Genomic DNA, 15,000 nt, shown 5'->3' on the forward strand with positions numbered 1-15,000 from the left:
ATGCAAGATGTAGCTGGGCAATCAGATTTGTGGACTGGATTATATGCTCTGGTCAGACGCACACAGTGCATTCTAGACTATTAATGCCATATCATTACAAATCAAAGTGCTGAACTTTAGAAAAGAATAAGATGTTGTGGATATCTCAACCTATGTACAAATCTTCTGTTCTGGTCTCAGATACTCTTTTTTTTTAACTACGCTTCACAGATTGTAAGTCGTTGTTAAGGCGTCTGCTAAATAAATGTAAATGTAAAAGTATTTTAAACAGTATTTTAAAGTTTTTTTTATTTTAATAATTTTATCATTATGTTTGTATGAAACCTACAACCTGGTCTCACAGGAATCCGTGAAATGACCACGGACGAATAACTCGAAATCCGTGGACACATCACGGAAACACGCCTTTCCGTGATGTGGCCACGGAATTCGCTCCAATACAAGTTAATGACTCTGATGTTCCGTGGCTCACACACGGATCCCCGTTTCAACGAGCGAGTCGACCACGGTGGCTTAACTCAAAACCCGGGGTGGTCTCACTGAAACACTTAAATTGTCCTTGTTGTGTCCACGGAAGTTGCTCCAATGCAAGTAAATGACAATGATATTCCGTGGCACACACACAGATTCCCGTTTCAATCTGTGTGTGTGTGCTCCCGTTTCAATCTGTGTGTGTGCCACATTTGACCACAGCGGGGGCTTAACTCAAAATCCGTGGTGGTCTGACGGAATCACTTCAACTGTCCGTGATGTGGCCACGGAAGTTGCTCCAATGCAAGTAAATTACACTTTTATTCCGTGGCTCAAACACGGATATCGGCGTGTTTCCGTGATGTGGCCACGGATTTCGAGTTAAGCGTCCGACCGTAGTCATTTCACGGATTCCTGTGAGACCATGTTGGAAACCTAATGTATTTGGTATATGTTGGTTTTGAGCTACGCTCTTGGCCGGGTCTCTCTTGGAAGGGAGATTTAAAACCTCAATGAGACTTTCATCTTGTTAAATACAGGTTGAATAAAAAATCCTAAATCAAACATCTGAGGGATTCTTCTTCTTCTTCGCCCACCTCTGCGTGACGTCCTCGTTGATGCTGACCGGCCGGCCCGGAGCGGCGGCGGCGGCGGCGACCAGGGACAGCACGCCGTGCGGCTTGTCGTTGGGCTCGATGGTGACCAGCGCGGCGGCGGGCGCCACCAGCACGGCGTCGCCGCGCACACTGTCCGCCCGCAGCACCACGCTGAACGACTCGGCGATCTCCGGCACCGCGTCGTCACTCACGTTGAACAGCAGCCGCGCCTCGTACACGAAGGGCGGGAAGGTGAGCGTGCGGACCGCCTGGAGGTCCGTGAAGTCCACGGCGGGCGTGGCGCCGGCGGCCCCGTGGCCGCTGACCACCACGTAGTCCACGGACACCTGGGGGGGGGAGGGGGGGGAGGCGTGAGGACTGGGATACATGGGGGAACGGGAAGGTGGGTCCCCAAAGCTCTGCCCCACGACCGAACATATGAAGGCCGACTGGAGAGGGGGAAACACCTAGCCTGGCTATTGCCAGACCAAGCTCAACGGTAGATTGCACGTTGGTCTGGGGAGGCTGCTGTCATTGTCTTCAGCACAAGAGGCGTGGTCAACGGGCCTAGTTCAACTGACTCTGTACGCAATTGGCGGCCTGCCGCCGATTCCCTGTCGTCATTGTGTTAAACCAGCCAATAGCGCGCCAGAGGGAAAAGCCAGCTTGGTGATTGGCTCCCGCAAAAGCATATCGGAAGCAGAAAGAAATGTATTGGTCCTCTCCAGACCCTTCTGCAGGGCGAATTCAAATCGCCGGCAGAATGGGCGGGGGGTAGCCAGTCTAGGAAACACCCTGACAGCTGCTGTTTGTGTTTCTCTGGCGTTTCCGTTGTTAAAAGAGTCTCCGTTGAGGAGGGAGCTTGAGTGTAACTTTATTTGGGGGGACTAGCGGGTAAGTGGTGGTGCATCCAGACCCTGTCAGCGGTCAACAGGGCTTCCAGCGGTGCGGTGTGGCGGTCGGAATCTAGCTCGCCAACGTACGGGAGTTTGGGTGCTTTGGACTAATTAAACATAAGAGGAAACATTTAGGTTTAGAAGTGAAAAAAGCAGTTTGTTTTAATAGTCCGCCGGCTTCAGAACGCCTAACAAAGCTGTAATCTGATTGGATGCGCTTCTTGAGGTCAGCGTCGAGGTGGAAAATACGAGCGGTGCGCTATGCCGAGGGAATCACGAGCTCTCGGTTTGGCTTCAACGTCCGACTCCGTAGGAACACGGTGGCAACGCTGGCACCGAACGCTCGTCCTGAGTCCACCGCTTTCTGAATTTACATTCACGGCGTTCAGCAGAGGCTTGAATCCAAAGCGACTCACAACGGCTCATGCACACATTCACACACCGACGGCGGATTCAACCACGCAGGGCGACAGCCAGCTCGTCGGGAGCAGTCAGGGTGAGGTGCCTTGCTCAGGGACACCTCGACACTCAGCTGGGAGGAGCCGGGGATTGAACCAGAAACCCTCCGGTTAACAGCCAACCTGCTCTACCTCCTGAGCAAGTCCAACCCCAGCACTTTACCACCCTATGACCAATGACCCCCTAACCCTGCAACAGCACACACACACACACACACACACACACACACACACACACACACACACACACACACACACACACACACACACACACACACACACACACACACACACACACACACACACACCAACAAATCGTGACCACCCACCTCGGTATCGTCGGAGCCGATGAGCGGGCCCCCCTCGGTGAGACGGCCCCGGGTGACAGTGAGGGTGATGACCCCGGCCGTCTCGGGGACCCCCAGCGAGGCCTGGGAGAAGCGCAGCGGGCTGTCGTTGCGCCGGACCCTCAGGGCCACCATGCTGCCGTTGGGCCGCAGGAGGGCCCCGCCCGTTACGCCCGTCAGACGCACCCAGAACACCTCGTCGTCCTCGGGGGTCTGGAGGAGGGAGAGGACACACACACACACAAGAAGACACACACATACACACACACAGACACACGCACACACACACACAAACACACACACACAAGTAGAAACACACATTCATGCAAACACACGCGCACACACACACACACACACACACACACACACACACACACACACACACACACACACACACACACACACACAAGTAGACACATACACACACACACACACACACAAACACACAAGTACGCATGTACGTACGCACACACACACACACACACACACACACACACACATAAACACGTACGTACGCACACACACACACAGACATACACGCGCACACACACACACACACACACACATAAACACACACACACACACACACACACACACACACACACACACACACACACACACACACACACACACACACACACACACAAGAAGAACATGAGAAGGACATGAGAAGGATAATTCAATCTGCAATCTGGAACAGCCACTGCACTTGACTACCATTAATAAAAGCCTGGTGGTCTTACTAGTGCAGTGACTCTTTTCTTCCTGAGGAACCATCTTGTGCAGCACAGTGCAGAGGCACTCCTATCGAGTGTCTGTTCTGATTGTGACTGAACTGAGGCGACAGCCACTGGATAAACGACTTCACGACATAAGGACTGGGTTCAGGGCTCCTGCCTACCTGGTCGTTCTGGATGGAGATGTTGAAGACCACCACGGCCATGCCGGGAGGGATGGTGATGTTCCCTCTGTCCGGGCTGAGGTCCTCGATGGCCGGGTTCGGACCCCCGGACACCTGGCAGGTAGGAGGAGCACACTGGTGAGGGGACGCTCATATGGACCGCGGCTCAGACTTGGATCAAATTGGTGTGAGCCATGTTTGGATCTTTCTGTGAGTTTGGGTCCTTATGTCCTTAGAGCTCTTACCTCATAGTGGACGGTCACCGTTCCATACGTGCCCTTCTCTCTGACCAAGGTCAGCGGCACAAGATGGCTGCCGTTCTTTGGTTCATCCACGGTGATCTCTTCGGTCTGAGGGGAGTGTGCATCCGGTGGGTGGTTATTTTTTTTAATAATGAGAAAACAAGCGATAAAAATAGAGTGTTATTTTTATAAAAATAACAAACTGTAAGTATCAAGTACAATTCACTCGCACATTGCTTGAAAATTGCAAGTGTCAAAATAAGCAGTTCAGCAAATTTGTACAAATAGTCTGGCCATCCCAGAGAAAACAAACAATGAAACAAGCTTAAGAAAAATCAAAGGGCAGGAAAGGCCGTCTGGAGTACAGAACCAGCAGTCTAGCACACCGACTAAGGCTGGAGGGGCTGTATCGACCCTCAGTAAGTCAAATCGTTTGTCGGTAAGAACCCCTCTGGCAGTAGGGAGGTCAACTGATCTCCGATAAGAAGATGTTGCCATAGTTACCCCTGAAAATGCCAACGCATTGCCCTGGCGAAGATTTACAAAACTAATTCTACGGAGATGATATATTCATATTTAATTGAATTATTTTTCAGAGATGTGCAGAGAAGCGTGTCAGGAACACGTGGGGTTCTTACAGAGTTGAAGGCAATGATTCCAAAGGCGTTGTCGTTGGACAGGATGGTGACGGTGGCTTTGTTCGGCGTCCCCAGTATCACGCCATTGGACGAGCTCTGGGAAGGTAAGAAGGAGTGTTGAGGTGAAGGTTAGCTTTCCATAGATCCCATGTACCCCTTTAACACAGAGAAGGATTCCCAAAAAGAAAAAGCGGTTAATTGGTTTGTGAATTCACACACATAAAGAAAACGCCCAAATCAAACGAAGACCCTGCCCTTTCCACTGAGTTCCCTTGAGCGCTCCTCTTTACGAACGAGAGGTCCCAGCCAGAGCGACGGCACCAAGGCAGGAGGCGCTGGACCTGGCCCCGCCCCCCGGCCCGGCCCCTGTGCCAGGCTGGCTCCCAGGGTGAGGGTTAGGGTTAGGGTTAGGCGAACTCTACTCAGCGGGCTTCAGGGCCTCTCTGCCAGGCTGGCTCTATGCAGCAGCTTCAGGACCGCTCTGCCAGGCTGGCTCCCAGCAGCAGCTTCAGGACCGCTCTGCCAGGCTGGCTCCCAGCAGCAGCTTCAGGGCCGCTCTGCCAGGCAGGCTCCCAGCAGCAGCTTCAGGACCGCTCTGCCAGGCTGGCTCCCAGCAGCAGCCTCAGGGCCGCTCTGCCAGGCTGGCTCCAAGCAGGGGCGTTAAGGACCGCTGGGCTCTTTCAATCAGGACTCAGACCTGAGGCGCAAAAAACCGTCCCCACTCACAATCATCACCACACACCGGCTCTACCAAGCGCAGAAATCGAGTTGTGTTTTTCGGCCTCAAAAAAACACACAATATATTAGCAACGGAACCGCTTAGTTTTCCTCCCCAGAAGAGTTGTCTGTTCCTCAGAGGAGAGCCAGCCAAGCCTGCTCCTGGTTTTTCAGTCATGTCTCCGGTGCCGGTTTTCTTTTGGTTTTGGCGACCACCCTGCGATGTGTTTGGAGCGCACTCGCACATTGGAAATCATTGTCGGGCATTGTCGAACATCTGTTCAGGCTTCAGATGAATGTGCAGCGTGTGTTTGTGCAGTGGCATGGTGAGGAGACAGAGCGATGATTTCTGGCACTGCTGCCTCTGGTCAAAAGCCAATTACAGAGCCCTACACAAAATTGATTTGTTTTGTTTTTTGGGCACAGCAGGGGGGAGGCCCAGGGCAAGAAACAGCTACACTGATGGTTCTATCTGTGTTCAGTTGTAAAATAAATAATAGCACAACAAAAAAGAGAGACTGAGAGACAGGGAGAGAGAGAGCGAGAGAGAGAGCGAGAGCGAGAGCGAGAGCGAGAGCGAGAGAGAGAGAGAGAGAGAGAGAGAGAGAGAGACATGGAGAGAGAAAAGGTGAGAGAAAGAGAAAAAGAGAAAGGGGTAGAGAGAGGGATAGGGAGAGCGAACAGGAAAGAGAAAGAGAAACAGAGAAAGGGAGTGAGAGACAGAGAAAGAGAAAGGGCGAGAGAAAGAGAGAGAGAGAGCGAGAAGGAGCAAGAGGGTGAGAAAGAGAAAGCCCTCTCCCCTCTCCCCCTACCCCCCTCTATTCACAGGGCTTTCCCAGCTGTAACAGAGCTTTCTTTGAGTCGCTGAGCTCTTGTAGCGGCCGACACGCAGACACACAATCGACACGCTCTCACAGGCCAGGCCCTACCCTGGTCCAGGAGGCTGCTCCCTGTGGCACAGATGGACACACACACAGGCGCACTCACACACACACAGGCACACACACACACACACACACATACAGGCAGACATGCACCCACACACATACACACAGGCACATAGACACAGCACAGGCAGACATGCACCCGCGCATGCAAACACACACACACACACACACACACACACACACACACACACACACACACACACACACACACACACACACACACACACACACACACACACACACACACACATACACACTGGCACACAGGCACTCAAGCACATATGCGCACACAAAGACACACAGACACACACACAGACAGACACACACGCACACACACACCCGCTCAAGGATGAATGCAGACAGTCAAATGTACACACACACATATCCGCACGCTCACACGTACACACCCATGGGTGCACAGAAACACACACACAGGATTTAGCGTTCTTCCCTATCCCCATTAGTCTTCCAGTCTGGCCCTGACCGTTCTTCCTTCTCCGATTCTTCCACATCTGCCGGCACAATGCCCGGAGCACCGGCAGCGTCAGCGAGGGCTGCACCCATCCAGCACCACCCCACCACCTGCTCCCATCCCCGGAGAGTCCCCAGGGAATACGGCCCGGGTTTACCGAAACCTGCGCCGTGCACCACATCTGCCCAGCCAGCCGCCGCGAACCATAACACGAGCGGACGCGGTCGTTCATCAAGCTGTCCACAAACGACGGGTTTAGCCCCCTGAGCCCCCGCTTTCCTCTCACTTTCTGTTTGATCGGTCGGCGCTCTCGGTCGCTTCCCCCGGGCGGTGTCCCGGTAAGCCGATAGCGTAGCACTTGGCAGGAGCTTTGTCCCCTCTGTAGTGTAAACACATGGTCGGCTGGACGGCCCCCGGCCCTTCTGCTAATGCTTGTCCGATGTAGGGGGATTCACCGCATGGGGACAATCAAAACTCTTCCAAAATGGGTTGGATCAAATGGCCGCCGCGACCGGCTGGCAGAGTGAAGAGGTTTGGCTGCTGGTGACCAATGTTGTCATGAGGCGAGCTGACGTCACTGAGACTAACCGGTGTTTTGTGGCACAGTCTTTTTGACCTGTCTGGAGACATCAGGCACTCAGACAGTGTGTGTATGGGCATGCCTCCCAATGCACACACACACACACACACACACACACACACACACACACACACACACACACACACACACACACACACACACACACACACACACACACACACACACACACACACACACACACACACACAAACACACCATCCTTATCCATCAGATATTACCATGGAGATAGCTGCTAGGTACAGACATCCCCGCTCTTCATGCTACATGAGGCATTCCTTCGACAGGGTAAGCGTTTACAATGCAAACGCAACAAAATTAAGAGTGAGGAACATAGTGACTGAAGCCACTGCATAGAAACTCCACAAAGAAGACAATGGCAGGAGGCAAATACGAAAAAACGCCTCGGTTTCCTTTGCCCCCGCTGCCCTGTGATGTGTCACGGAGCGCAGAGAGGTATTCACGCTCCCTCCCACCAGGGCTCGGCCATTCCTTTTATATTCTTTGAATGCTTTACTTTACAGCCGACGAACAAAGTCTCACACACTGCTTCACAATGTGTTCCTTTTTTTTGAGAAACACATTTGTGGGCTCAATCCGCTGCAGTGGCGACGGCATCTGCAAAACGGGGTTTCTGGCTGTTTGTCTGACGTGAGGTGAGGCTGCGGAGGCCGTCCACCGCTGGAATCCTGCTCTCAGAGGGGTCTTTAGGAAGGGGAGCCCCTTTTGTCAGGCCTCCACTTCTTCGCTGCACCCTGGGCCAGCCAGGCAGGAGGCCCATAGAGCAGAGACATCAAAGCCCTTACTGCTGCAGGGGTTGAAAGGCAAGGGATGCCCCCCCACCCACCCCCCCCCCCCCCCCCCAACCTCGCCCACAGACACACGCATGCCCACACACACACACACAGGAACTCTCCATTGGTTAGACTTGGGGTGAGGTTATAAGATGCTTAGGGGTTGGAATAAAAACAGAACAGTAAAACTTTGTGGAGTCTCTCCAGAGAGGAAAATGTCACACAGGACGGAATGAAAGTTCACCGCACACAAACACACACACGCAAACACACACACACACACACACACACACACACACACACACACACACACACACACACACACACACACACACACACACACACACACACACACACACACACACACACACACACACACACACACACACACATACACACATACACACAAAGGCCAGACTGCACGCATACCTGTATTCTGAGGTTGAAGGTGAAGGTCTCGTCGGCCTCGGGCAGGTTGTCGTCCTCCACACCGATGAAGATGGTCTTGATGGACTCTGAGGTCAGCAGGAAGGCTGCGGCCGTGCTGGAAACAAAGTCTCCCGTGTCCTCTCCCTCCAGCTGGGGGGGGGGGGGGGGGGGGATAAACACTGTGTTTACATCACTTCCTAGCCACAAGCAGCCCACTAGCTCTCCTCAATGTACCAGTCTGTCTTCATTTAGTTCTAAACGACAGCGAGCCAGTACGGATCTACGCCTTCCCCAGCGCAGGGAGTCCAAGCGCCCATTTTCCGCCAACATTTCGTTTTCCAACTTCTCCTCCACACTTTTCATGTGTCACCGTGGCCGTGATTCTGTCAATCGGGCTGGGCCTGCTCAGCTCCTGTCTCTCTCTCTCTCGGTGCCACCGCTGCCCTTGGTATCCTTGGCATCCTGGCTCCTGTGACGGCGATCCTGTAAATCCGTCAAGAGGCAGAGGAAATCCCCGGAACCGCAGGGAGCTCCTCAGCCAGCGCTGCCCGTACCAGACAACCGCTGGCAGCAGCTGGCCGGGGGCTCCCACGTGGAGGAAACCAGCCTCCACAACCCATGTTGTGACAGTGGGAGAAACCCTGGGGATCTCCTCGTACCTTGGGCACCGGCGCATGGTGGCCGAACTGCAGGACCACTGAGAACAAGGGGAGTAGTAGCAGGGGCGGGGAGTAGGCCCCCAGAGGAGACTGACTGAAACCCATCGGTTTGTTCCTGGGTCTGAGTTTACATGATGTGTTGGTTTGATGGTGGCGTCAACAGCATGGGAGGTAATACAAGCTTCATACTGAACCTTTTATGAGAGCTTAGCATTTTGTGTGAGTAACAGCCTTCGATCAGAGACCATCGCAGCGGCCATAATGCCTGCCCATAGAAAAACGGCACACGATGCTGTTGCTCTTGTTTTTTTGGCCATTTATGATCAGCAGCACATTTCTGAAGAATCTTACCAAGACCAGCACTGTGACGTTGACAGGGTCGCCCTCTCTCTTTACCACCAGGCGGACCACCGCATCGCTGCTCTCGTTGAACACGAACTGGGTCTGCCCCAAGAACATCAGCTCGGCCTGCTCAGACGCGGAGCCGGGGTCCGACCAGAGCAGGATCACCCCGGCTAGCAGCAGCAACAGGGGCATTCCTGAGGGGGAGAGGGGGCAGGGAGATCAGACGTGGTAATTACCCCCGCGGTTGGAGGAAGATAGTCATGTTTTTCTTTTTAAGAAAACGTTAAATACCATTATAACTGTAATGTGTAAATGAAAGGCCGGGATCAGCAATAGGACTGTTACAGCCTCATGACATGCAAAAGTGATCTCCTTCTTCTGTAATGGATCATTGCTCAATGTGTGCTCAGTTCAGCCCCACTGTCCTTGGGTTCTGTGGACTCTGACAAACCGTCACTCCTACACTGCAAATACTTGCATTTAAAGTGTGTCTAATTTTATCTCACTAATTAGCGTGCAACAGACACTTAAATTGCCTTCCTCTCCAATTCCAACTTTGGCAGTGTGTCCCAGTAACAAAAATGCGTTAGTCACAGCTTTCAAACTTGTTTTTGGAGCACATGATGCCTGATAGAAGTCAACGGTCTGGAGGGGAAACATGTTATTAAAGCACTGCTTGTAAGACCTCTGCAGTGTGGTGGCCTTGCTGGTCATTGTGATACACATTTTACGCGTGGCAAATAATTCCTTTTGTTTACTTCTGTTGCCATCCTCCTCATGTCATAACTGTGACAGTGGAGGAGTTCATGATTCGTTCCTGAGAACATGCGTGACCTTGAGACTAACAATAAATATAGAAATAAACACAAATTAACTCTTGCTTTGCATTCCTATGGCCTTTATCACAGTCTTATCTAACCTGGTCGTGTTTGTAGACGTGTGTCGATATTAACTTTAAGCTGATGATTGTCCTTCACCTGATCTGTAAGTACCGTTGGCTATAAGTGTCTGCTAAACAGATACACCTACACGCAACTCAATATGCCGAGGCTGTCAGGTAACTGACCGGAGTAATGTAAACGGAACATCTGCACCGACTCATAGCACCGTGCCTCCTCTCACTATGGCCTCGTCTACCGGGCTCTTGCGTTTCCCCCGAACCGCCTCTCCTCTATCAGCTAATCAGCTCCCGTCTCAACTCTCTTACCCAGAATGCTCCTTGCGCGGTGAGGAGTCTCCGAGACAGTTGTCAGGGACAACACAACTAAATAAACATCCCAGTAGGAAAAGTTGGGGTGGGGCTTTCTACTTAATGCTAAGCTTTCGCCACTAAGACCACCACCCTCCTTCATCACCGATTCCACTGGTGCAGTCAGCAGCTCTTATCAGGCTCAACTCATTTATTTCTTCCTAATTTGCCCCTAAATTACAAGGCAGGAAAGAGACAGCCTCAGCAGCGAAGTCATGCCATTTTCTTCGATTTCATTCACAGGAGAGAATACTGGAGGGAAAGTTGGATGATTTCACGACATGTTCCACTTCTGCTGAAGCGATCTGGGTTATTCCGGGGATCGCCAGAGCGTTCGGCCATCCATCAGCCTGGCGGGCCGAGCGGTGCGGGAGAAAACAAACTGTGGCCGGGCTACGGGCTGTCGGGTGTCACCTCAACAAACGAGCAGGAGGAGTCGAGGGAAGAAGAAGAGCCTGTGTGTAGAAGTTGGTCGGAGTGCATTTTTGTGTGTGTTCGTGCTTTGTGTGTGCATGTGTGCATACATGCCAGTTGTGGAGGGTGTGCTGTGAAACCCATCAAAATTGGATTAGGCCCTGGTGGGGTGGAGTGATGGTGTCCCAGGACAAAGGCAGCCATGGAGGGGGGTAAAGCTGGTTGCTCTCCCCTGGGGTTGGGAACTTCCTGAACCTCAGCCTAAGGGGTCTTTGAGAGGGAAAAAAGACTTTCTTATGCCGCTTTTCCACCGCACATGTAGCTCGACTCGACACGACACGACTCGACACGGTAGCAGCGCGGGTGCTTTTCCACCGCAAATAGTACCTCCGGGACGTGGGCGGGGTCGTCTGCGCGAAAGGGCCGTGACGTATCTTTGTACGCGACGCAAACAACACCTACGTAACCCACACATGGACAGAACCCACATAACAACAATGGAGAACATCGATGCGATGGTATTCGTGTTCGTATTATTAGCTGGCAAGTTGAAGAAGTGGAATATGTTGGCTGCGGCGCTACTATGGCTGTTCTATCGTTACCAGCATGGTTGCCATGTCGCTCTCGTGACTTCGTCACACTCTCTGGCCAATCAGTGGCCGGCCGTCTGCCGACGTCACCTTTTAGCATCGGCTCAGCCGCTTGGAACCTAGAGCGAGGCGGTACTAGAAAAAGCAGCCACTTGAGGTACTAGATCGCGGTGGAAACGCAAAAAAGGCGAGCTGAGTCGAGTCGAGTCGAGTCGTGTCGAGCTGGTACCATGCAGTGGAAAAGCGGCATAATGCCCGCCTCACTGGAACCGCCTCTAATGACTGTGCTACTGTGCTTTCCAGCCCAAAGGATGTGCCCAGGTTCAACGTTATCCTAATGAGGTTTAAAAATGATAGATCTCACATTGTGCACTAGGTCAATTTCTTACGCACTTTTTTGTAATGTCAACCCACACCAATTAACACACGTCCCCTGAAGACGCTCACAGAAAAATCAAGAACCACAAACATGCCTCAATGTTCGACACTTGGTTTACGTAGCTCCTTCCACTTAAACAAGTCTCTTAAACGGCATCTGCTGTCCTGAAAGATCCAAAGCCAATTCATGCACGCCTAAATAGCTCCGTGGCAGATGCCCCAAACGGTGCCAAAAAACATCCCTCAGCCAGCCTATTCTTTGATAGGGACTGTCGCAATTGCCCAACTCACCATCCCCCACCATCCCCCTCCACCACCCCAACCCCGACACCGCTATTGATGCCAGCCGCACACAGAAGCGTGGTGCTATAGAGGCTCAGTGACCCAGACGACGTGGTTCTGCTGTTGGGGCTCCCAAGGCGAGGGCAGCTGCTGTGCGGATGGCACAGGTCTGATGATACACAGGGAGCGGGGGGGAGGTTTGGGGGTCTTTGTACTGGGCACAGAGTGCCGGTGCCAACACTGACCCCCGTGCCGTGGTGCTCTAGACGGACCACGGATGTGTCTGTCACTGCTCGAGCCAGCGTTGAGAGCCTGTCGCACACCGCTGGCATTGATAAGGACGTCTCGGGGAGGTGGGACGGTCGGGGTATAGAGGCCACTTGTGAGACACGTTTTTTTTGTGCGTCTGTATTTACAATCTACCATTTTGTTCTATGCTTTTATCTATGCTTTTATCCCATGTGACTTGTGAATACAGACACATTGAATTAATGGGCAGGCAGATGTTAGGCATCTTGCTCCAGGAGAGCTACAAGACACCAGGACACTACAAAATATCTCCACCGTGTGCCTGTCACGTGCTTGCAAATATCAACACACACACCGATATCAACGCATGACGCAAGTGTCGACATTCACTCTTCATGCAGAGTGGAAAAGAACATAAATCGACCAATATGGTGACCAACTCTGACGTGGCCCTCCTGGGTTACATTGGGGGGGGAAACACAGCCTACAAGGCTCTCATAGACAGGTGGGAACACTGGGTGCTCAGAGATGTGAGAACACACACTGCGCATCACAAACTGCCAAAGAAACCAAGAGCGGGCGCTGGGATACGGCCCTCTTCACGGGCCAAAGACCACTCAGTCAACACTAAAAATATGCAGAATGCAGAAACGGCTCTCGCTCTGACAAACTGTACACAATCCCTCTGTATGGATATTGATGTTACACTGGCCGAAATAGTTCAACTTTAGTGCACATTTGAACGTGTTGGCACTAAAACAAACACACACACACACACACGCACACACACACACACACACACACACACACACACACACACACACACAAACACGACCCTGACCGCCCCAGAATCCAGATCCTATGTCAGTCAGTCACCGCCTCCATCCTCTCTCCTGGGTTCCCCTCCGTCAGACCCTCCTCTCTCACTTTCTCGCCCTCCTCTCTGTCAAGGGTGATGGATGTGACCATGACGGATGGCCCGTCGTCGGGACAGCTGTATCGGCCGCATCGTGTGAACCGCGACAGGCGAGCGGCCAACAACAAAGCCGGGGAGATTCCTGGGAGATATCAACAGCAGGAGGTGGTGGTTCAACCACCCCTACCCCACCTCCACCCCCGTCACCTCTCAGCACCTATGACCGATCTCAGGGGGCTGATACACTTGGAATTCCTGCAGATGTAACATCCAACAGACACACACACACACACACACACACACACACACACACACACACACACACACACACACACACACACACACACACACACACACACACACACACACACACACACACACACATACACACACACACGTGGTAGTCTATCAGATGTCCCTGTCAGAGGCACGGTGTCTTATTGCAGGGCTGCTCGCGGGTCAGAGTTCTGACCGCCCTCTAGGGTTTCCCCTGACGGGTGGCGGCGCATCGTAATCTGCATCCATTATTCACCACCGCCGCTCCGCCACTCCACGGCCGTGCTCACCCGGCAGCGTGTTCCGCCGCCGGTAGGAACCAGAGAGAGGTGTGTGTGTGTGTGTGTGTACGTCTGCGTATGGTAGCCGGCCGTCTGCTGGTGATTCACCCTATGGAGCAGCCCAGCGGCTGGAGGGTTAGTGTGAGGTCAGCCGGGCGGTCGGGGGGGGGCGAGTGAGGCACGCGTCAGCGGTCAGGCGCTCATGCGTTGCATCGCAAACTCTTTTTAACGGAACAGCACTCTGGAGAGGACGCCTGAATCTGTGTCTGCGCTCCTTGACGATAGAATCACCACATCATCATATTAATACCTTGTATTAATCATATTAATACCTTGTATTAATATGATGCAACACCCTTTAAATGTTCCCATTTCACAATGCGCCGTGAACTGCAACCAATACGGTGAGGGATGAGTCCTCCCCTGTAAGTTACGAGCTCTCTAGTTCACTTTCAGGAGCAGCGCGGCGGCAGTTGTCAGAAATCAAAGGGCTTCCCTGGAATGCCTAGCCTGCAACTCCACTATAAATACGACTTAAACACAACGCTTGTTTTCACAGAGCTGAGGAGGCAAAGGAGGAGGGCGATAGCCGCACATCCTGTGTGTGGGCTGGCGTACCTCTGAGCTCTAATCGAGGGCTTTCCCCACGCCCACATCCCCGCCACGAGGCCCCCCCTGCCCCCTGCACGGCGTCGCTGATGTTCCGCCCGCGGTGCTGTACGTAGTCGTTAGCCCGACGCCCACACGCACACCCCCCCCCCCCCCCCCCCGGCGGTACGCGTCCCCCAGGTGGTCGAACCCCGGCCAGGCCGCTGTCCGACCCGCCCATCACCCTGCGGCGGACGGGGGAACGGG

General features: G+C 52.9%; 1 protein-coding gene across 1 annotated transcript in view; it reads right to left on the reverse strand.

Moving 5' to 3' along the window:
* The window catches only part of adgrv1 (adhesion G protein-coupled receptor V1), a 122,681-nt gene that overhangs the window by 99,677 nt on the left and 8,004 nt on the right, over positions 1–15,000 (reverse strand). Inside the window, exons 2-8 of the mRNA XM_056592426.1 lie at positions 9,517–9,704; positions 8,507–8,656; positions 4,550–4,645; positions 3,915–4,019; positions 3,670–3,783; positions 2,751–2,981; positions 1,068–1,414 (exon numbers count right to left, since the gene is read on the reverse strand). Of these exons, the coding sequence (XP_056448401.1) occupies positions 1,068–1,414; positions 2,751–2,981; positions 3,670–3,783; positions 3,915–4,019; positions 4,550–4,645; positions 8,507–8,656; positions 9,517–9,704 (1,231 nt within the window). The remainder of the gene's footprint in view (positions 1–1,067; positions 1,415–2,750; positions 2,982–3,669; positions 3,784–3,914; positions 4,020–4,549; positions 4,646–8,506; positions 8,657–9,516; positions 9,705–15,000) is intronic.

Source organism: Gadus chalcogrammus, chromosome 6 (assembly GCF_026213295.1).
Source record: "Gadus chalcogrammus isolate NIFS_2021 chromosome 6, NIFS_Gcha_1.0, whole genome shotgun sequence".
NCBI lineage: Eukaryota > Metazoa > Chordata > Actinopteri > Gadiformes > Gadidae > Gadus > Gadus chalcogrammus.